This window comes from Pleurodeles waltl, chromosome 7, assembly GCF_031143425.1.
Source record: "Pleurodeles waltl isolate 20211129_DDA chromosome 7, aPleWal1.hap1.20221129, whole genome shotgun sequence".
Taxonomy (NCBI): Eukaryota; Metazoa; Chordata; class Amphibia; order Caudata; family Salamandridae; genus Pleurodeles; species Pleurodeles waltl.
Genome location: NC_090446.1, coordinates 941458426 through 941482120, shown reverse-complemented (window position 1 = coordinate 941482120; position 23695 = coordinate 941458426). Strand labels below are relative to the sequence as shown.

Below are 23695 nucleotides of genomic sequence, written 5' to 3'. Positions count from 1 at the left end.
TGACAAATGTATGAATTGGTAACTACTCACAACGATTCTCAGCCTGGAAAAGTTTACAGACTTACTGTTGTTACAGACAGGAGTAAATAATTTCTTGGTAACAGAATGAGGGTAACATCCCTAAAATTTGTGAAGTTGTAGGAGATGTGGCTTCTCCACTGGGAAAAACATTCTCCCGGTGGAAAATGGGGAGAAAATTAGACAAGGTAAATGTCTTAGTAATCATTTTTTTCTCATACGAAATTGTTTTCAATGAGCAGTTATGTATGTGTATCTTCTTACGATTGTGAGCTGTGATTGTTGCAGGCTCCCAGGATGACTTCTGGAATTCTTTGAGAATTCCAAATTCAGAATCGAAAATCTCCCCCTTAATGTAGGAGTATTCCTTAGTGAATGTGACCCCTTGTGCCTGAAAAAAAAACACACACACAAGAGTAGAGCATAACTCAAGGAGCCATGACTCCAGGCCGAGTGGCAGCCCTATGCCCCCTCCTCCCTCTGAATATTTGTGTTACTGTTTTGCTTCTGTAATTATAACTTGCCATTTAAAATGAAGCATGTGATTTGTGGTCAGATAGTCTTTGCCTGTGTACACAGAAGTTTGGCCAATTTTACTGGGTGCATGTATTTGCATTCTGAAACAGTCATCTGCGGCTCGGGCTGCAAAACCATGGCTGCTTCATAGCATCTTCGGGCTGGGTAACGTTTCACTTCATAATTTGTATGGGCCTAAAGTACTTTCTTTTCAAACATTTTGAACACTGGATCTTTCTCCTAGCTGAAAATGCTTGTTTTGGGCCTCTGTTGTCATTCTCCTTGGTCAGAGAGGAGAGTCTTCGGTGACCACATGAGCTGATAGAGTGAGTGGCCTATTTAAAGAACACAAGGTGGCACAGGAAACAATGCACTGTACAGCAGCTTTTTTATTTAATTTTTATGTTGCTGTTCTTATGTGCTATATACATATTATGGGTATTATTTGAGGTTATTAAACACTTTATTGCATGTCATTATAAAACATGCATGACCATTGAAAGACTGGGAAGACAGGTCCCATGCCAGGCTTGCCGGATGACCACTATGTAAATAATTTCCATATAAATTATTTGTACGTAATTTATCTCATGTGGGCATCAAGAAACTCTGACATGATTCTGGACCTACCTATGATTCCCTAGAAAAAAAAACATTTGAATCCTTTTCATAGCCTGAAAAAATGCCAATGAACCAGCCCTGTAGGAGCCTTCCAGGGCACCACTTGTCTAGGCGAAAAAACACTCTATCATCCAAATCCAGGCTTCCCGCTCTACTATGAGTGGTCCAAATGGCAAGGCCAAGACTTCAAATTTTGAGTAGTTACCCCAACAGAAATAATTCTCACTTCAAAACCAGCAGCCAGGGCAAAAATATAAGCACTGAAAAGGCACCGTGAAGGCCCAGGAGATTCAGGTACACATATCTGTTCCACAGAGTCTGGTCCTGAGCGGAATGCTGTCATGAGTTTATTAACCCAAGGCAGTGCTTTAAATTAACTCAGAGTACCAGCCCTTCTGTATTTCCATTTGAAACACTGACCCAAGGTCACATATGTCGCACCTATGGAACTTATCATGTAGGCCCATCTTCCACTGAAGCTCGTTTTCACCAATCTTCACACATTTGAAGCCTCCTGTTCAGTTAAGCTGCCTCCTCTGTTATTCTCTGTTTACAGCCAATGTTTTTAAAAGTTAGGCTGGTATTGCCAATGTAGAGGAATAATTCCTTTAAAAGTTTAACAAAGAGAAATATATGGCTGCCCCCATTTTTTTGCTCCTAACTCTTTTGACCCTCTTATTCTCCGGATTAAATGCCACTCTTTGTGGCTTGTTTGGTGCTATAATAGTTTAGGTAAACACACTAGAAAGGGTTGCACCTCAAGGATATCATAGCCAGGCTGTAGGAATGAGACAAAAACACTCCCAAGATGGCGGCCTTGTTGTGTCCTCTCTCCTGCACCGAAAGGCCTGGGAGGGTTGCTGTGGCGCCTGGCATACATCCACTACACTCCAAACCAAAACACATAGGTAAAAGACATTGGGGTCATTCTAACCCTGGCGGTCGGTGACCGCCAGGGCTAAAATGACGGAAGCACCGCCAACAGGCTGGCGGTGCTTCCTGGCCAATTCTGACCGCGGCGGTAAAGCCGCGGTCAGAAAACCGGGTCCGGCGGTTTCCCGCCGGAATTCCCCCGGTTGGCCAAATCCTCCATGGCGGCGCTGCAAGCAGCGCCGCCATGGGGATTCCGACCCCCTTCCCGCAAGCCTGTTCCTGGCGGTTTTTACCGCCAGGAACAGGATGGCGGGAACGGGTGTCGTGGGGCCCCTGGGGGCCCCTGCACTGCCCATGCCACTGGCATGGACAGTGCAGGGGCCCCCTAACAGGGCCCCAGCATGATTTTCCATGTCTGCATAGCAGACAGTGAAAATCGCGACGGGTGCAACTGCACCCGTCGCACCCCTGCAACACCGCCGGCTCCATTCGGAGCCGGCTTCTGTGTTGCAGGGCCTTTCCCGCTGGGCCGGCGGGCGCTCCCTTGGCGGGCACCCGCCGGCCAAGCGGGAAAGTCTGAATGGTCTCCGCGGTCTTTTGACCGCGGAGCGGCCAATTGGCGGTTTCCGCTTGGCGGGCGGCGCCCGCCGCCCGCCAATATTGGAATGACCCCCATTGTCATTTACAATGCCAATAGTTCTAACTCTCACAAATACGAGACCTAATGCATTGCAAATTCTTGTTCAAGTTGCTTGTGTGTGTCACCCTCATCTCTATCTAGAGTCACTGTTGAAGCCTCTGTAATCCCTACTCATTGTCACTTAATAGATTATCTCATGTCCATATCTGAAGATACTTATTACACTACCCAGATAACTATGTATCCAACTCAGAGATTCCTGTTGTGATTATCCCACACCAGTGACCGTCTGTCTTGTTAAACCTGCCATATATTACTCTACATATACACACAAATGTTTTCCTAGCATCATATGGTAATGCATTGTAGAAAAAACTTAGGTTCCTCTGTAAGGTCAACGTTGTGGCTCTTTCACGTAGTTTGATGCTTTACTCATCTCACCAATGACTCTGCTGGAAGGGACAGAAGTAGAAACACCTAAGGCGGTTCAAATCTGCTTTCCGTATTGTTTGTAGGACATTGTCTGATTGCGTGTCACTCACGTCTGACAATCCCTCCATCTGCTGCAGTGGAGAATGGAACATTGTAGGAATGCTAATATGCATCTAAAAGCTTTGTCACATGAGGAGTTATTCCAGGATTTCTGAGGAGGTTATGGTGACAGCAAAATGAAGGCAATTACAGCCCTCTTTCCAGATCAGACTTTTTTTTCCATAGGAGAAAATTGATCATTACTATTTCCTAAATGGGAAGGAAGACAAGCATTTTTATAAAATGGTATTCAATGTTTCTATGACTTCAACACAACAGCAAACTTCAACACATATGCATAAACTTAGACTTAGACCTTTAGGCCCAGAGACTACATCTCAGAAGAACTCCGCGTGATCAGTGGTTTCCCACAAAAGGCGTAGCTCACAAGAAAATGTGAGAATACCCTTGGAAATGCAGAAGTCGGTATAATATTGGAGCACAGTTGTCATATCTAACTGTGGGGTAGACTTTGGTAAAGCATGCTTTTTGATATACAGCAGACTTACCTAAGCTGAAAAAATGAATGAGCCAACTTCTGGGAACAAACATTTGTCCTAGGCATACATGTGTCAGTTATGACTACCAGAGATACATATGTCCAGTAAAACACTGTAGGAATTGACTGTACTGAAATTGACTGTTAATTGAAGAAAAGCTGCTTTCACATGTGGGATATACAGGAGTCAGTAGTAGCACCAGAGTGTGACAAAGAGAAAAGCATGTTTCTGCACTGTATTCCCTTGACTATGCCAGAGGGCATGAAACTCTCAGCAAGCTTCATCCAATAGTAAGACACCCTAAAGAGATATGCTGTCCACTATACCTTCCAAGCTACCATGGTAACTGTGTGTAAGGCACAGTTATCCTTCATAGTCAATGATCACCAGCTTCCTTTCCTTTATAGAATCTATTAGAGACCTTAGGGTGGAAGAACAATAGGACAAATTGGTTCAGGATACAGAAGCACCAGGGGAAGGAGAGGTAGAGATTGAGGCAAGAAAAGATATAAAGAAACACTGACACATTCTAAAATGTTTAACCTCCTTGATGAGAGTGAACACATAATACAATCATTTTTAGACCAAAGCAGTAAAGAGACGGAGAAAAAAAAACCAATTAGAGTGATTGGTATTGTGGCAAAATTGCATTCGGCCATCCTTTTATTACAAACAGGGTTCAAGCAATTACCTCCACAGTGCAAAGCCTGAGCTAACAGGATACAGAGGTTAACTGCTGATAGCTATGATGGCCTGACTATGGCCACTCCCCCCTAAACCCAGGAGTGATCAGTCCAAACACCCTTGTGTTGTGCTGGTGCTTTCAGGTGCCTAAATGCTACACCAGGTGCAGAAGTATGGCAAATTTCCATCCCATAGAACCAGAACTGCACAGAGGATTGCACTACAAGCCTCACAAACAGAAACCAGGGGAAAAAATGGCCAGCGCGTGCACATCCTTCATTCAGGCACACAGAAGACTCACCATAGATAGCAGCAATGAAGCTTTCCATACACAGAAAAGGAACAGCATGGCATCACCTTTGGAAACCACTGTTGCTCAAAGCACACGTAGAACTGGAACTAGCTGCACCCTGGCCATACCACAACACAGGACCAACAGTGGATGCCTTCATAACAAAACAAGTACAACTTGTTCTAGTATTCCCAGGCAACAACATTAAACTGAAGCAAAAAGACAGTAAACCAGCTTCGGAATGAGGTCACTGGGAGCCAAGGGACACTTGTTGGAGGGTTTAGGTTCACTGGCAGGCTGTGCTACCCTTGAACAGGCCTCTCACTGAACCACCGGTTTCCCCTGTTCTCCTCCAGTCTCCAGGTAAAAGTCCCTATCTGAGCACCTGCAAATGAGAGATGCAGCATACAAACTAAAAGCAATCCTGCAGTTGGCGCTCAGTGGAATTCCTGCAGGTACGGTTTAGTGCACTTAGGGCCAGATGTATCAAAGGGTTTTATCCATTCTGTGTCTATCGGAAACTGTGTTCATACATATGTCCCTTAGTGAGCCGCAATAGAAATAAACATGTTGTGTTTCACAGGCTGTCGCTGTGCTGAGCTGTTTTTTATCCCTCATCAAACAGGGAAAAGGAGGAACTGAGAGCAACACCCATTGCCATGAAGAATGGTCATGGACCCTGTTGTGCCTAACTGGGCTCTAATGCCACTCCTGTATACTCGCTGCCAGTGTCGATGTACGCAGTGAAGAGCCCTTGAGAGAGATAAACCTCCTGTCTCGTGATGAATGCAGACATCCCACCCTCAAGGACCAACTCCCTATTATTTCCACAGAGCAGCAGCAAAAAAAATAATATTGAAAAACAGATCACTCATTGACAATTTGTGACTTTCATTTCTTTAGGCTAGCCCATGCCACTCACTTCCAAACAGACAGGATTTCCAATTACAACATGTGAGGTACAAATTATACACACGTCAGTACACCTCACCCCCAAACATGGAACACAGGAATTTAAAATGGGAAACACCCGGAAGAACGAGTCCGTAACCACGAGGTTGTGAAAAACAAAAGCGAAACAACGCTTTCGTTTTCCACGACTTCCTGGTTTTGGTACCTTAACCACGCATGTCTGAACAATGTTCATGCGTGGTTAAGGTACAGAAGGGAGTCGGAGTGGACGCGGTGAAGGAGGAGGTAAGTTGGGCTGGGACTGGGGCTGTTTTTGGGGTGGGGGGGATGGAGGTGATTAGTGTTTGGGGGGCACGGTTTAGATTTTAGGGGCGGGGGTGGGGACTCGGGTATTTTTAGTTTTTGGGGTGGGGTGGGGGCTGAGGGTGATTAGGGTATGGGGGGGGTCAGGGTTTATGTTTAAGGGGTGGGGGGTTGGGGAGGAAGCATGCTGGGTCGTGCATGCTGATTGCTAATGCCTTTACCAGGAATGTGTTTACAACGGTAAAATCGTTGTAAACGCATTCATGGTAAAGGCATTAGTGGTTAGAACGAGGTCGTTGTTCCGACCTCGTTGTTGAGCCACAGGTGGTTTAGGCACCCGTGGTTCCGAGATCTAACCAACAGGCGATTAAAATAAATCACACATGGACTGGGTATGAGGCTGCAAGCTGCCCTAAAAGCTCAGACAGTTCAAGGCTATATTGCACATTTAAATATATATTTGCCCAGTTTATTCTCGCTTTTTAAAATACTTTTAAAGCAACATACGCTATTGTCAGTGAACCTGAGGCCTGTGCGTAGTGCTGCTGGCTGGCTGCTGCAGGGCATGACTCTCTGCTTCTTGGTTCTTCTGTCCCTGTCTGACAAGAGGCGTGCTGCGCACTATGCTGGGTGGGAGAACTTGGTTTTGATCAGACACAGATTGGTCCGACTTGGGACATGCGAGGCTTCTGCACGGCTAAGGAGGAACTGGCATTTATGTACTCGCACTGTCATTGGTAGTGCTCAGCTGCTGCCTTTTACTCTGAGACAGGGACCCTTCCGGACTGTCTTTGGCACTGAAAGTTATGTTACGCACTTTCTAAATCCACCAGCCAGTGACCCCCAGCTGCCAGTGGTGCCTTTCCTTCACAAATTAGAAAAATGTAGCTCATTTGCGAGGGTAATCTCCCAAACTGGATATACCATGTCACATTTCTTTCCAAATTAATCAGGCAGGCAATTGTTCCAAAGTACTCTTTAAAGTTTTGAACTCCTTTTTAAACCCTCAAGCCTGCTCAGGCACTTGTACCACTGCAAGCTCCCTGTAACTCCTCTCTCAATCACTTCAAAGGTAAAATCAACTAAATATATCAGAAGTTCCCCAAAATAACTGAGCAGTATAACAACCAATTCTTTTCCTATTTCTCGTCCACCGTCGAATGTCCCACCTTAAGCAATTTCAAGCCACTCTTACCTAACTCTGTTCAGAACGTACTGGCAACAGTCCTATTGGGTTCCCCATCAGATATCTGCCCACCCCGCATTGCTGCACCTTTATTCTTTCAGCTTCTCATTATTTAACTTATCTATCTCTACTGGGAAATTTCCTTCCGCTGGTAAAGCAGGTCTGGTCACCCCCATTCAAAAAAGGACCGATCTGTCATCCATGCACCTAACTAACTACCGTCCTATTTCTCTTCTCTCTCTATTAAGCAAGCTGTTGGAAAATCAAATCAACATCCAGCTCAGGGAACATCATGAATCTAACAAGCTGTTGGAGCCGTTTCAGTCGGGCTTTAGACCTATGCCTAGTACTGAGACTACATTGATCACTGTGGCCCACCTAATTAGATGTTCATGAGACAAAATATCCCTTCATTGCTTGTGCTGTTAGACCGCTCTGGAGCTTTTGATACTATTTCTCATCTTAGATTGCTGCAAACCCTCCAGGAGGTTGGAATCTGCGTTGCCGCCGTTACTTGGTTCAAGGACTTCTTAACTAATCAATCCCTGGTTATCAATCTGTGATCTTACAAATCACACACCTTGAAACTCAATAAGGGGGTGCTCTTGTCTACCCTTTTTGACATCTATGTGGACCCCTTGCCAACCTTGTTAAAATGTATGGCTTTCAACCACTGTCATATGCTGATGACACACAACTAATCATTACCTTTGACCAGGATTTGATCAATGCTATAGCACGTTTCTCAGCAGGTATGACAGCCATTGCAACTTGGATGAAATAGAATTGTCCCCAGCTAAATGCAGGCAAAACGCAAAATGCTGTTTGGTAAGGCGCAACAGTTTTGGATATCTGAACTCGGGCAAGCTCCAACTCCCAAACTGGTTGTTACAAATTTGGGCATTCGCCTCGACCAAGCACTACAAATGAAAGAACAGGTTGCTTCTACCACCGGCTCCTGCTTACATATGTTGCATCTGCTATTAAGTTTTTCTCCTTCCTTCTGCAAGTGGTGAGGAAAACACTAGTTCAAGTTTTTGTCATCAGCCGCTTGGACTATTGCAATGCTTTATTAGCTTCTATAAGCCAGACTGATCTAAATAAATTGCAAGTTGTTCAAAACACGGCAGCCCATCTCATTAACAATCTTCCAGCCAGGACAGCATCTGCCCCTCTTCTGCAGGCACTCCAGTGGTTGTCAATTCGTAAAAGAATCATTTTCAAGGTCTGTTGCCTGATTCACAAGTCCTTGCATGGAAAAGGCCTGACTTACCTTGCTGCAAAGCTTGTCCATTATTGCCCAAGCAGATCTTTAAAATCCAGCAATAAACCATTGATCATTAAGTCCCATTCAGGAGGTAGATACTTTTTCTTACCTTGCCCTTCTGCTTTGGAAAAAGCCCTCACTTCATTTACATCAACTCATGAACCACCACAAATTCAGACAACTTTGAAAAGCTTTGTATTTTTTGCTTAACACAGTATGATTATTGGTTTATGAGCTGCACTGCGGCGAGATACCCCATCCAGGGTGATTTGTGTGCATTACAAATAAAATTAACAAACAAATTAACATATCAGCTCTTCACACGGAGACAGTGCGAAGTAAGCCAATATTGTGTGCCACAGTGTGAGTTGGCAGGTCCTCCTCAATGTCATATTCAAATGCACTACCAAAAGGTTTGACATGCAAATAGCAACAAGATAAAATCTTCATTAAACCCAGAGCCAACACAACTTACTCAGCTTCCCAGTCAACACAGTCCAACCTAAAAAAGCACTGGCTCATAACAAGTGAGTAAGAGTACCCACACCTGCATTCCAGCACAGCCCAAGCACCAGCACCAGTAAGATTGTGTGCTCATAGACAAATTAAATCTGAAATTGACAAGAATATTTTGACCCAAATAAAAAACATGCAACATTATTATCGTTAATGTGTCCAACTCTCAATAATCCTGAGATGCTCTGTGTGCTAAAACTTTAGCTTGACTAAATGTCAGGCTATCAGTAGCCCAGTACTGTGATCTGAAATGGATAAGGAGATTACACATTGCTGAATAAAAGCCAAGAACATTGTGCTCATTCATAAACCATAAAGCATGGAACAAAATTAAAAAGTAATTGCTTGAATCTCTGATGTATGCTTAGTTTTCACCCTTGCCAGAACGCCCACCTACTCCCTCACAGTCAGCAGGTATAAGATCAAATTATTGATAGCCAAACAGCACATTAAAATGACCACTCCCCATCTGTTGATCCCTCATTTCCCCCACTAAACATTGAAGCTCTCTCTACGGCCTCCTGTATGAAAAGGGTTTTAAGGGTGTTATTGTATTCTACGCCTCTTTACCTCCAAACAGTGAAGAACTACTACAAATACCATAATGTTTCCTAATTTTCAGTTTTTCTTATTCAGTTTGTGATACACCATAGACCGAGGAGTGCCAAATAAGTACGTTTGAAATTTGAGTGAGATGTGCCCTTTATGAGTGCTGTAGCTAGAATGAACCGAGCGTTCTATGCAATTGGATATTATTCCAGAAATGCAGAAGTCAGACATATATATCATGAGAAATACAAAATTCTGGTCAAGAAAAATGGGAGAAAAAAGTTAAACGTCTATCCAGTGATTTAATGACATTTATACACGGATAAAGGAAACGTAGATAACCACAAAGCTTTATAAGTAAATCTGTAACTCCAAATATTTTTATATTAGGTTTATTTGTTTAGATACGGCTTTAGAGATGATTAGAGTAACTACATAGTTCTTCAAGTTAGATGTACATCAAGAAATCTCCTGAGGTTTTAATAAAGTCACTCTGAACATGTATAAAGCAAACATGATGGACAGAATAACTTTAGGGTCTGGGTGTATTTTGTAAAGACAGCAGCATCCTGGAGAAGCGAATGGCCATTTATAGTGGCTGCGCAACTTCCCTCAGTGATGTTTATTTTTGTGTTTCTCTTTATTAAAACATCGTCCTAATCCCTCTGCCCACCCTTTTTACTAAACATATAAACATATGCATACACCGACCTATTTAGGAACTGTAAGAAGGTTTGGCGACCTTGTTTTACCATTGCACTGTACACACTGGCATTGACACCAGGTTAATTTTTTATGAAAATAATCAGAGCTGTTAACATTTAAAATATTTCCTACAATGTTTACTAGACACTGTCCTTTTTAATCCTAAAAGCAGTTTAAAAAAAAAATCAAAGCTTCTAAGAGCATTACAGTTGAGCACATTCAGCAAGTCTATTGACTCTGACATAATTCACCTTACTTTTCTCTCCATGACTGCAAAAGTGAGAGGAATTTTTAAACACCAATCCCTATGTTAAAAAATACAGCAGTTTGTCAGAAGATCTAGCGTGACATTGGACCTCTGTCTTTGAAGCACAGCAAATGTGACAACATAAATACAGAATCTAAGGGCATCTTTATTTATTACTTGGACTTTCACCACCCACCACAAATCCCACCAAAAATCGTCTCTTGACCTGCCAGTGGTCACCCCACAGTTTGGGAAACACTGCAATAGACGATTATGTTGATCCATCTGTAATGACAATATAAGCCTTCTGTAGTGCGGTACATGATAAGTGGTTTACTTGTCTTTTGTTTCTCTAATGGCATTGCCGTCAATGATTAGAAACTACCACTTCTATTAAATATCACTCAATACTGCAATACAAACTATAAAGTGAAAAACTTACAAATGTAAGAAGAGTATTTATCATATTGTTACATGACCTATATTGCATGGTTTATATGCGAAATATTTTGAAGGCCCAGCTAATGCTATGGCTGTTAGGAGCAAGCAGGGACACCCTAAGGTCACATCTGGTCCAGCTCTCCCTAATAATTTGGTGCCTTGCCCACCTCTGCCTTCCGGTGGATACTTTGACTGACTTTCAGTGAACTAAAGGTTGCTTCTTCCTTTGTTTTAATGAATACCACCTTACAATATTAAAAGACTCTCCATAACTTTGATGTCCTGATACCCTCAAGTTTTGTTTACATGATCTGAAAGAAACTAGAACATTTTTAATGATGTTCTCACATGCATAACCATACAACGAGGCACTCAATAAAACTGTACAGATTATACTAGGGGTTTATCAAAGATCTCCTATGAGTGTTAGCCACATGCCGCACAGATTAGACAGACCGGCTCACATACATAAATGGTTCTTTTAGCACTGTATAAATATATAACGTACATGTAATGGAAATTAGGGTGATGCAAAACTGCACTTTGTAATTGAGAGGTGACCCACTGAGTATGGAACACACAAACAAATCATAGAACAACTAAATGTGATCCACAGTGATGGTAATAGCTGGTAGCAGGCCAGAGTAAGTGGGTGAATAAAATACACACATAAAAACCTGTATTACCACTGGTAAAGGAACATCATACAGGCCAGATATGCTTCAAACACTCAGTACTTCTAGAACTGAGTGCAAGTTCGACTCTCTTGTGGTTCTGAGCTAGTACATATCCCAGCTGTTGGTGATTGTGAGCACAAGAAAGGGACATGGGAAAATAGCGTACGCAGAGTGAATGCCAACACACTTTACCTGCATTATTTTTATATGCGTAACTGTATATCGTACACAAAAGCTCACTGGGGAGTGACGCTAGTTCTTGATATTTCTGTATTATTGGATATATTTAGTGGTTTTACGAGGGCTAAATGCCTCAGTGAGATTGTTTCAAAGCAGTAGTGTTTTACACTAATACGTGATGTTTCCTCTCAACAGGAAGTCATCTTAAAAAGAGCAGCTGATCTGGTAGAAGCACTGTATGGGATGCCGCATAATAACCAGGTACTTGTTTTTAAATAGTGCTTTATGACTTTTATAAGAGTTGTAGCTATGATGCCTAGTTTGATGGTACTTACTAACCTTCGGAAGGGTAGTAGACTAAGTTATCTTTTAGGCGTTCGAACTTGTGTCCACCACATGTGTCACAAGAAAAGCATTAAACTCACTGAGCCATCCTGCCACTGTTTCAAGACGTCCTCTATAAGACTTTGTGTGGTTCTAGTGCCCTGCAAGGCAAAATCTATTTACTGAAACTATGCGGGACATTGCAATGGGTAAAACAGGGAATGTTCCAGAGGGTAAGATAGGGAAAGTTAAACATGTGAAAATGAGAATCTTTCTAAGAGTAAGATGGGAAATTTTACAGTCGGTGAGATGAGATAAGAGAGATGAAGAATGTTAAAAGGAAAATCTTCTGGTGTTAGAGAATGTTTCAGTTGAAATAATAGTTTAATAGATTCATTATTTTTTCTCTTATTTTGTCTTAAAATACTTACCTTTGATTTCTTCCTTGTAAACCGTTTTGGTAGGTCAAATGCCTTGTGGTAATACAAAACTGTCTTGAACTCAATCTTAAGAATATATTTGCTCTTTTATGGGTGTTTGCAAGTTATTTTGGCTATAGTGTACCTGTACGTTTGTCAGTAAAGTAAATGGCGTATGATTATTCTGCAGGAGATCATCTTGAAAAGGGCAGCAGACATTGCTGAGGCACTCTACAGTGTCCCACGTAACCACAGCCAACTGCCAGGGCTCGGAAACTCCTCTGTCCATGCTGGCATGATGAGCGCCAGCTCATTTGGAGGTCAGCTCGCCATTAACGTGTCTGAATCATCGCAAGTCACAAACCAAGGTGAGTAGAAAACGAATGCATGGTGCTATTGATAGTGATGCCACAACATTACCCCCTTTATAACAATATCAGCTGTATCTCCACAGAGTCCTATCACAGACCCTGTGGTACCTAGAGGCAAAGCACACTCTTTCAATGCCCATATTTAAGAAAAAGTGGCTCATCAGCTATGATTCGTCAAGAATGTTGACGCTAGTGCAGCAAAGTGCAAGGAGGCCCATAGGTTACTATGGGATCGTCATTTTAACTCTTGCTCTGAGCAGGTTTTAAAAATGATGCCAAAAATGGTGCTGTAAAATCTTTTAAATTTCACTGTGCCATTTTTATGGACCTCCTAGCACCCGTAACACCCCCCTTGCATACATTATGCCTGGCGCAGGCATAATGTGGCACAAAGTGTTACAAAGTGGCACAATGCATTCACTGCATCACTTTGGAAATACTGTACAGCAGAAAAGCCACTTTAGTGCCGCCTCAGCATAAAAAATTGACGTTATGGCAGCGTTAAGGTGGTGCTAGGGGCTCTTAAATATGCCCCCAAGTTGTGTATGATGCTCAGATTTAGAAAATCCAACAAGTAGTGGAAGATAATAATGCCTATTGTTATCTTGGGCTGATTCATATGCTCCATAAACAAAGGTTTTGGTTGTGGCTTTAGACTAATTGATAGATGTGAGGCATTGCTTCTTGAAAGATATTTATTGGCTACGGTTAGTCTTTAAACAGGTGTAACCTACCAACAAACTTTATATAACTTGTGACCAGGAAACCTGACTTTTAAATCAGGCTTCCTTACTTACCTAAATAGTGTACCCGTAGGAAAATCAGTTTATGTCTTTCTGCCTCCTGTCCATTTATCGGTAAAACTATAGAGTATGTAGACACCCTCGATGCCGCCGAACACTTACACTTCAAGATCCACATCAATGCCAACACCACCCTCAGAGGAACCCTTGTCTACAGGCCCCCAGGCCCCGACCTCAGTTCAGCGACTCCATTGCTGACATGATCAGCACCCAGGCCCTTGACCTCCACAGACTACATTCTCCTCGGCGACTTGAATTTTCACCTCGAGAACGCCAAGGACAGCAACTCCACTGCTCTGATCGCCAACCTCGGTCTCAAACAACTGGTCACAATGCCCACCCACTCCACCGGCCACACACTCGACCCCGTCTTCTCCACCAGCAGCCACGTCACCTTCAGCCATGCCACCGAACTCCACTGGACCGACCACCGCTGTGTCCACTTCACCTTCCAGAAACCCGCCACTCACCACCACCCACAACAGATCCCCCGCCGCAGCTGGAACAAGATCTCGGAAGACCAACTGATCTCCATCCTCACCTGGGCCCTGCAACCCAGCACCACCGACCCCAACACAGCCGCCCTCAACCTCAGACACTGGTTAGACGACTGCGCCAACACCCTCGCCCCGCTCAGGAAACCCTCTAACAACCGCACCAGCACCAAGGGCATCTGGTTCACCGCTGACCTTCAGACCTCCAAGTGGGAATGCTGGAAAATCGAGAAGAAGTGGTGCCACAAACCAACAGAGAGCAACCGCACAGCCCTCAAGACAGCCACCCGCAAGCACCACCAGCTCATCCGGACCACCAAAAGATCCTTCTACAAAGATCACATCGACAACAATGCCTATGACAGCAAAGAGCTCTTCAGCATCGTCAAAGAACTCACCAACCCCAGGTCATGCTCCATCGACTCGCCTCCATCGCAAGACCTCTGCGACTCCCTTGCCACCTTCTTCCATCGCAAGATCGCGGAAATCCATGACAGCTTCAACTCCTCACCCCCCACGACCACCATCAACCCCAACGCACCAAGCCACGCCAACCTCCTGCTCTCCTGGACCCACATCAACAATGATGACACCGCAAAAACCATGAGCACCATCCACTTCGGATCTCCCTCCGACCCCTGCCCCCACCTTGTCTTCAACAAAGCGAGCCCCATCATCGCCCCCAACTCCGCATGATATCAACAGCTCCTTCGAGACTGCCACCTTTCCGGGGAGCTGGAAGCATGCCGAAGTCAACGCCCTGCTAAAGAAAACCAAAGCTGACCCCGAAAACCTCAAGAATTACCGACCCATCTCCCTCCTTCCCTTCCCGGCAAAGGTTATTGAGAAGATTGTCAACGGCCAATTGACCCGCTTCCTAGAGGACAACAACACGCTGGACATCTCCCAATCCGGATTCCGGAGGAGCCACATCACCGAGACCACCTCATCGCCGCAACCGACGACATCAGGACCATGCTCGACAAAGGTGAAACCGCAGCCCTCATCCTCCTGGACCTCTCGGCTGCCTTTGACACCGTCTGCCACCACACCCTATGCACTCGCCTCTACGACTGGGATCTGCCACAAGGCCACATCCTTCCTCTCCAGCAGAACTCAGAGAGTCCGCCTCCCTCCCTTCCTGTCAGAAGCCACCAAGACCATCTGCGGCGTTCCCCAAGGGTCTTCCCTCAGCCAAACTCTTTTTAACATCTACATGGCACCGCTCGCCAACATCGTCTGATCCCACAACCTCAACATCGTCTCCTACGCTGATGACACCCAGCTGATCCTCTCACTCACCAAGGACCCCACCACTGCCAAAACCAACCTCCACGACGGACTACATGCCATCGCCAACTGGATGGAGAAGAGCCGCCTCAAACTTAACTCGGACAAGACAGATATCCTCATCCTCCAACCGCTCTGCATGGGACGACTCCTGGTGGCCAGCCACCCTAGGAACCGCACCTACACCCACCACCCACGCAGGCAATCTAGACTTCATCCTAGACTCATCACTCACCATGACCCATCAAGTCAACGTCATTTCATCTTCCTGCTTCAACACCCTCCGCATTCTTCGCAAGATCTTCAGATGGCTCCCCACTTCGAAACAAGAAGGACAGTCACCCACGCCCTCGTCAGCAGCAAAGTGGACTTCGGCAACGCACTCTACGCAGGAACCACAGCCAAGCTCCAGAAGAAACTACAACGTATACAGAACACCTCTGCACGCCTAATGCTCAACATCCCAACCGCAACAACATCTCAGCCCACCTCAGAGACCTACACTGGCTTCCAGTAACCAAGAGGATCACCTTCAAACTCCTCAGCCACGCCCACAAAGCTCTTCACAACACGGGCCCTGCCTACCTCAACGAGCGACTCACCTTCCACGCTCCCACCTGCCAGCTCCGCTCTGCCAAGCTTGCCCTCGCCGCTATCCCTCGTATCCATCAAACTACAGCTGGCGGAAGATCCTTTTCCCACCTCGCCACCAAGATCTGGAACACCCTCCCTGTCCCCCTATGACAGACCCAGGACCTCCTGACCTTCAGGAAACGCTTCAAGACCTGGTTATTCAAGCAGTAGCAGATCCTTCCCACTCCCCTTTTCAGCGCCTTGAGACTCTATCGGGTGAGTAGCGTGCTTTACAAATGTTTGATTGATTGATAGTGAACAGTAAAAATTAGAACTGGATATTCACACAATCGATGCTGGTGTGTTTGTGGACTTCTGAAATGTATTGCAGCTTCCTTCAATTTGTGTAATGATGTAGTTACAGTTCAAGGTCTTACTTTGGTAAATTATCGGCACAGTATTTGCAAAATCATCTTGAAACAGATGTGACTAGCCTTAAAACTATATGCTTGTCTGAAGAAGTTCTATATTCACTCTTGAGCCCAGTTCTGCAGAAAGTTTTTTTCAGGCACAAGTGTTTCTAGAGCTCACTATAAAACCTCATTGCCTCTATAATGTTCCTGTACTCAGGGCAATTTTCAGAAACCTCAATGTCATGGATTTTCTTTTGGTTAGGATGTTCACTCACTCTCTAGGATAAATACAAAATTACAATATCGAAAGATTTCCGATGCTTCAAGGCTTAAGACTTTGCATGGCTAACATCCTGATTCCACCTCTAATAAACACGATTGAGTTTAAAATGGCCTTGGATCCCTCATTGTAGACAACACAGCAGGTCAGATTTTTGTGAGGGCTCCAGAGTTTGACTTACAAAAATATACTAATGTCTCTTCAGCCTCCTCACAGTTATCAAATCTGAACTAGTGTTTCAGTCATGGATATTTCACGGCCAACTGTTTGAAACTATCTCAGTGTTTCCAGTGTTCTCTTTCGGGTATGAATCAAGATAAGTATTGACAGCTTGGTTGACTGTGTTTAGTAGAAGTATTCGAAAAATGGCTAAAAGAGTGCGTCACCCTGCTTTGAACCATTCTTCTAGTTCTGGAGAGCAGCACTACCTCATTACAAGTAATATCTTTAGAAGAATTGCTGAGGCCTAGATGTTTTGTTAGACGTCTTATTTATGTTTCAATTTACTTAGGAGACTGTGATAACGAGATGAATACTTTGCCAGCAACGCTTTCACATAGCTACTCCATCTGTCATTTTTATAGGTTATACTCGTAACACAAGCAGCGTGTCTCCCCACGGTTATGTGCCAAGCACCACTCCGCAACAGAGCAGTTACAGCTCCGTCACCACCAGCATGAATGGCTACGGAAACGCGGGGATGTCTAATTTAGGAGCCTCGCCCACCTTCTTGAATGGATCTGCGGCCAATTCCCCATACGCCAGTAAGTCTCATGCTATTCTTCGCTCCTGATACGTGGATTCTCCTTTAGGAAAAGGGGAACATTTATTTTCATAATACTAAACCAGCAAATGCCAAAATGAGATGCATAATTGTCAGAAAAGTGTTGAAACATTACCAGTCTAATGGGTGGTGAGGTCTGGACATTATTTCTGTCAGGGCTGGTGTGGCGTGCCCGCTGTGCTGTGGCTGTCAGGGCCGATGAGGTGTGTCATTGTCAGTGGCAGAACTACCATTGTGTGTAAATTGTGAAGGCGAAGGCCTCCATAATGTGCACACGGTGAGTGTATGGGCTAGATGTACGGCTTGTGTGTAGTCAATTTGATTGTCTCACAGCTGATGTGGTGCACACAACTTGAGCCTCATGGTTTATGGGGTTTCCATACTAATAATGCCAGGCTTGCTGTGCACTGATACTTTTAATGTCAAGGCTGCTGGGTGCGTAAAGGGGAAATGTGGAGATTTTTGTGGTGAGTGGACACTGTTAGTGTTAGGGGTCCTGTGGTATGCTCTCCTTCCGTGTGAGGGTTTGTGTGGTGTTCTCACAGAACATTCATTGTAAGGGGTGATAGAGCGTTCCGTCCTAATAAATTACCTGTATTTGGACGCTCTTGGGTCGATGAATCTTTTGACCAAGTGGGGCTCTCTTCACCCGAGATTAGTCAATTTAATCAAATCAATAATCAATAACGAACATAAGCAATGCCCTGATCAACATAACACTTCACAATTAATCCAGAAAACATTTCGGCGAACCATGACCTTCCGGCCATGAATAACCACACCAGTTTATTCAATGTTAATGAATTTATTTCCCTATATTAACAAAGCTAGCACGATATAAATGTGTCTCAACACCAAATGATATATGTAAATGAACATTAATAGCTGTCCATAACGGCGGAAAAGATGCAATCTATGCAGCATTTGAATAACAATGCATTCGATAATAGCAACGCAAACCACTAAAACTATAATCTGTAATGAGCTAATTGCATACATTAGTCAGCATAACAAGGTCTCAAATTGCATTGTGCGACAAATGAATCCTCATCTAACCTCAAATTAGCATCTGCATGTGGGATTTCATGCAAAAACAATTTAGCAACATTGATTTGGAAAACTCCTAACTAGGGCTCTTATCAAAAATCTGCAGTTGGTTACCTAAAAAGAAACACAATGCAATTGTACATTTTCCTTTCATATTTACCAAATTCAATCAGCATTCAAGGAAGTCTTCGTCTCACAGGTACCGGTTTCGATCAGCATGGGACGGGGGCAAAGGGGCAGGGTGGACGGGGCAATTGCCTCACAGCGGCAAGATAAAAGGACAAAACTACTACTTTATGCAAAGGGGCAAATCGAAGTTAAAGTCTCTAGGGCGAGAATTACTTAAAGTCTCTTTCTCTCGATTAGAGAAAGCATCAAAGTCTCATTCAAAATGGCGTCGAACATCAATTGGCATCGTAGAAGATGGCAAAATGACGAGGTCGGCAAGATGGGCCATAATGGCTGCAATGGGCAATGTCTAATGTCCTCAATGGGTGCAATGGGTAATGGCTCTGCTCTCTTCTTGTGCACCAGGTTTAAATAAACAACAGTTCAAATCCAGTAGGGTCTTCCATTGGAGGGTTCATAGGTTGGCTTCAAATTGTCCAATCAAAAACAACAATTCACAAGCTTCTACCTAGGCATACATTATCCTTGGAGTCGGGAACGTAAGTTGCAACATATTTTACCAATTAACTCACTTTCAGAGCTTCCATTGTCTGCACCTGCAGATTGACCTTGGAGCAAAGAAGAAGATGCCAGGCTGGCACGAAATCTTTTAACCGATCTCACTGGAAAAGTACAGCTTCAAGCAAGAATACACGTTTTATTAGCACATTAGAAAAACACGAGCATCTAAACCGTGAGACAAGGCAACTAGGCCGAAGCCTCCACTAAAGTTATGCTAAGTTAGAACATTTCAAACAAGCAAATCATGGCACACGTTTACGGTTATGTCAGATTAGTACAATTCTAATACATCACGTTATATAAAGCACGCTAATAAATGTTGGCGAACTACTCTGAGGGCACATTTGTCCCCGTACAATCTTTATTAGTTTGGTTAAAGTCACACTTGATTATCGCGGCACTACGTTTATGCGCTAATAAATGTAAAACCTTCGTTTCTGCGTCATCAGGGGTGATGAGGTGTTTCGCTGTTCATGTCAAAGCTTGTGTGCTGTGTGCATTTAGTCTGAGAGCGGGTGTGGCGTACCATATGGTGGTGCTTTCACTGTGTTTTGTGCACTCTTTTAGCGTTATGGCTGGGGTGATGCACATGCTATTATTAGCCAGTCTGGGGTATATACTGAGGCCCATATGTATGGGCAGTGTGGCGCAGGGCAGTGCAGCCTATCACCTTACTGCGCTGCCCTGCGTCACAGGGAAAGGGCAGGGATGCGTGATGTTTAAAATAATACCGGACATTGCTGTCTTTTCCCCTGTCCTGGTGCCTTTAAGGCCGCCTAGCGCCAACGCAGGCACCCTTGCATCATAGTGCAAGGGTGCCTGTGTTGCATGCAGGAATGTTTTTGTGCAGGCAGGAGCACGTTTCTGCACAATCCTGAGAGACGTTTTCCTCTATTATTATTATTGACAGGTGTGGTACACACAATGTGTCAGAGCATTTGTAATTCGTACAATGTAAGTGTCAGACCTGGGTGATGCACACACTGCAAATATGAAAGCTTGTATGGTGTGCACGCGGTGTCAGGGTTAGTGTGATGTGCACACTGCGAGTATGAAAGCTTATGCGGTGTGCACATTGAATAGTCTGCAGAAGATACTAGTAGCGTCAAAACAGCTGTGAAGTACACAGTGTGACTGTCAGAGCCTGTATGGTGTGTACACTATTCATGAGTGGACGAGCACGGTGTGCACAATGTAAGTACAAAAGCTTCCCTGGTATGCACACTGTGAGTTCCAGAGCTAGTGCAGCGTATGCACTGTAAAAGTGGCGTGCACACTTTTTATGGCGGGTCCTCCACTCCATTTGAATATCCGAGATTACAGGAAATAATAGAGATCTGGGTTTTAGGATCTCGGGGCTTCTACTCTCTTTGAAGTTTGATTGAATTGGACGATTTTTAGTAGCTCATACTCTTCTGAAATGCAGCCAGTCAGCTCTGGCTGGGAAACGGCATGATTCAGACAGCTCTAACGCAATCAATAAAGTAATTGCTAGAAGGCAGCAGTTGAATTTTGTTCTTGATTTCTCTGCTGGCAAACGAAAGTCCCAGGCAGCGTTCAGACACCATTCATATTGTTACCCTCGAGAGAACATCCACGGATAGCAGGTATTCCAAGAACTCTACCTTGTACCTCTCTGGAGCGGCATCCACGAGGATCACTTATGCCTACATCTCTGCATTCCTGGTCTCTCTGGCAGCATTTGCAGAGAATGCTTAATAAGTAAACTCAACAGACAACAGTTTTCCTCAATATCTACATTGTACCACAGTGGGCAAGAATCAACAGTGAGAGGTAGACCTCCAGTGTCTGCATTGAACATGAGATACTCCCAGTCTCCACATTGAACCTACCTGAGGGTGCATATAAAAAGAGTAGACAGTCTTCAATACCTACATTCGAAGTTTGCATCCACATCATAACTTGTAAAAACATGAAGTATAGAAGCCACCCTCAACCAATTAGCGAACTTCCATAACGAGCCTGCCTCTAAAACTCCATTTATTGTGCAAAGTGAAAGATCTTTCAAAGGACGCCTGTGACATCTGCCTCTTTTCACAGAACTCTAGTGGTTTTAGCACTGTTTTGAACATTCTGTCTTTGGGGAATCATATATAAGGAGCAGCCATCCCCCTATCTCTGCATTCCGTATGTTGTTCAGTTTTGTCCTTGTTTGAATGTTGGCACTCCCAGCAATTGAAATTTGCACTTTGTTTCTTCCAGCAATCTGTCTGGTTATATGATGTGTCTTTTGGCAGTCTTCTTGCTTCTGAAGTTTACCATTATTCTACTTAACAAGCGACATTTTGCTGTCATTCCTTAGTTGTGCCATCAAGCCCCACCATGGCCTCATCAACAAGTCTGCCATCTAACTGCAGCAGCTCCTCTGGGATCTTCTCCTTTTCTCCTGCTAACATGGTCTCTGCAGTTAAACAGAAAAGCGCATTTGCACCTGTCGTCAGACCTCAAACCTCTCCACCTCCAACCTGCAGCAGCACAAACAGCAACAGCCTCCATGGTAAGTGGCCTAGAGAAGGACAGATAAACTCAGTTACAACTGACTCAACACTGAGCACACAATTACTCTTCTGTTTCCTAACACAGACACAAATGACACATCAAGCCACTTTCCAGAGTGTCAAATAGCTGCACGACATACCAAGCCACTGTCTAGAGATGCAGAACCGACATACAATGAATTATTGAGGCACTCTCCAATGCTACTACACTCACAGGGAATGAAATCTGTAATTCATCAGAAATTGTTGTTTTACGGATGCACATGCTTGTTTTGATAGTCAACAGTGTCAGGCAGGAAATTCTTAGTAAATAAGATAAAAATGACGTTTCACTTCTGGTTAATCCCTGTATTACAGCCTTTTTGTTCCCAGTTGAACTTCTTTTCACGCACGCATTTCCTTGCCCTGAAAGCATTGTAATCCTCCCTGTCTACCATTTTAGTAGGACCTTTTAATGCATGCTGGTGCAAGAGCATTCTCTTCAGTGTTCTGGCTCTATTTAACACTGTCTACAATAATGTTTGTCCTTCAGGTGCCCCCATGCATAATTTTCTTTATGCTTTTTAACAGAGGTAGTCTCAATGCCTTGTACAGTGAAGAAAGAAAGCATATGCACGCTGCTCCCTTTCTCTCTAGACAGATATAAACTAAGAAAACCCTTGTCATCTTGAAGTTTATTATAAATCCTCATAAGAGGAATAAAAAAAAGAGTAGTTAGGAGTCTTACAGCTTCATATGACTTTTCAATTCTAGAAAGGGGGAAAAATCGGTTAGGAATGCCCTTTATTTGAAATTGGATTTGATGAGAGAAAAACCTCAAGGTATAGTCCCAAAACCTAATGAAAGTCAAATGTCTCCAGTATTGGATCTTACATTGATTCACATGGTTGAATCATTCCCAGTAGTCAAAGTGGGAGCCCCACGGTACCATAGATAGCAATAGAGAAAAAACGTACATAGAAATCAATGTGAAAAGCATTCACTTTAACAACTTATTAGCATAATTTAGTATGAACCAAAGTCCAGCCAATCAGGTGACATCACCCTTTAGAACCCTCACTATAGAGGGTCCAGCTCCTCAGGTTTTCTACCACACGCCATATGATGGGAGTCTCCCTCAGCACCGCTCAGTTTTTCCACACTTTTCTTTAATTTACAGAAGACTTCTATTCAGACCTAGCTTTATTTCTACGATTGCATATATTCTCTGTTCTACAATGTCTGGAATACCAAAAAAAGGACTCTTCAGGCCATGAGGGACATGTGGCAAAAGGAGGGTACACTCAGATGATCCGCACAATGAGTGTATGTTTGCCTCCATCCAGAACATATAACAAAGAACTGCAAGGAATGCCACACTTTTTCCCATAAAACCCTAAAGACAGAGAGGGGAGATTACTACTTTGGATACAGAGACTCAAGGCTAAAGAAAATCCCTATTCCGATGAGGACAGTGATGACTCTTCCAAGGTGCAAAAATCCCATAAAAGGGATAGAGAGTGTGCTTATTGAGTCACCAAAAAAGGCACCAAAAAGGTCCCACAACATTGTCTACAACAATGTCTCCCATGCTCATTTTATTGTTGCCTTTGGCTTCTTTTACAATCACAACACCCAAAATATTCTCAAGGACAACGTCGATAAAGAAGGTTACCTCTAAACATTGTAAGACGTTGACATCTATGAGACCATCCATACCTACAACATTGATGACGACAGTGCCATCAAAGATACTGTGGACACCGACACAATCAATGAAGAGAGCATCGTCAATGAGAAATCCATCAACAATGACACCATCAACAACAGCGCAGTCGACGAGGGACACGTTCATGAGGGAACCATCGACAAGAAACCTGTCGACGATCACATTGAAAATACCGTTGACTATGGTCTCGTTGACGACGAAGGCATTAACACTATCAATAAAGAGTAAATCACCTGCAGAGACAACCTTGCCAGTCCATACTTCTCCCAGCATTGTTCTACCTTTTCCTCCATCACATTTAATAGATGACAACGACTCTGAA

General features: G+C 43.9%; 1 protein-coding gene across 3 annotated transcripts in view; it reads left to right on the top strand.

Annotated features, from left to right (window-relative positions):
- Positions 1 to 23695, top strand: part of EBF1 (EBF transcription factor 1) — a 773266-nt gene that overhangs the window by 723575 nt on the left and 25996 nt on the right. For all 3 annotated transcript variants that reach the window (XM_069199654.1, XM_069199655.1, XM_069199653.1), the window contains exons 12-15: positions 11854 to 11919; positions 12592 to 12769; positions 17210 to 17389; positions 21470 to 21664. In XM_069199654.1, coding sequence (XP_069055755.1) covers positions 11854 to 11919; positions 12592 to 12769; positions 17210 to 17389; positions 21470 to 21664 — 619 coding nt within the window. The remainder of the gene's footprint in view (positions 1 to 11853; positions 11920 to 12591; positions 12770 to 17209; positions 17390 to 21469; positions 21665 to 23695) is intronic.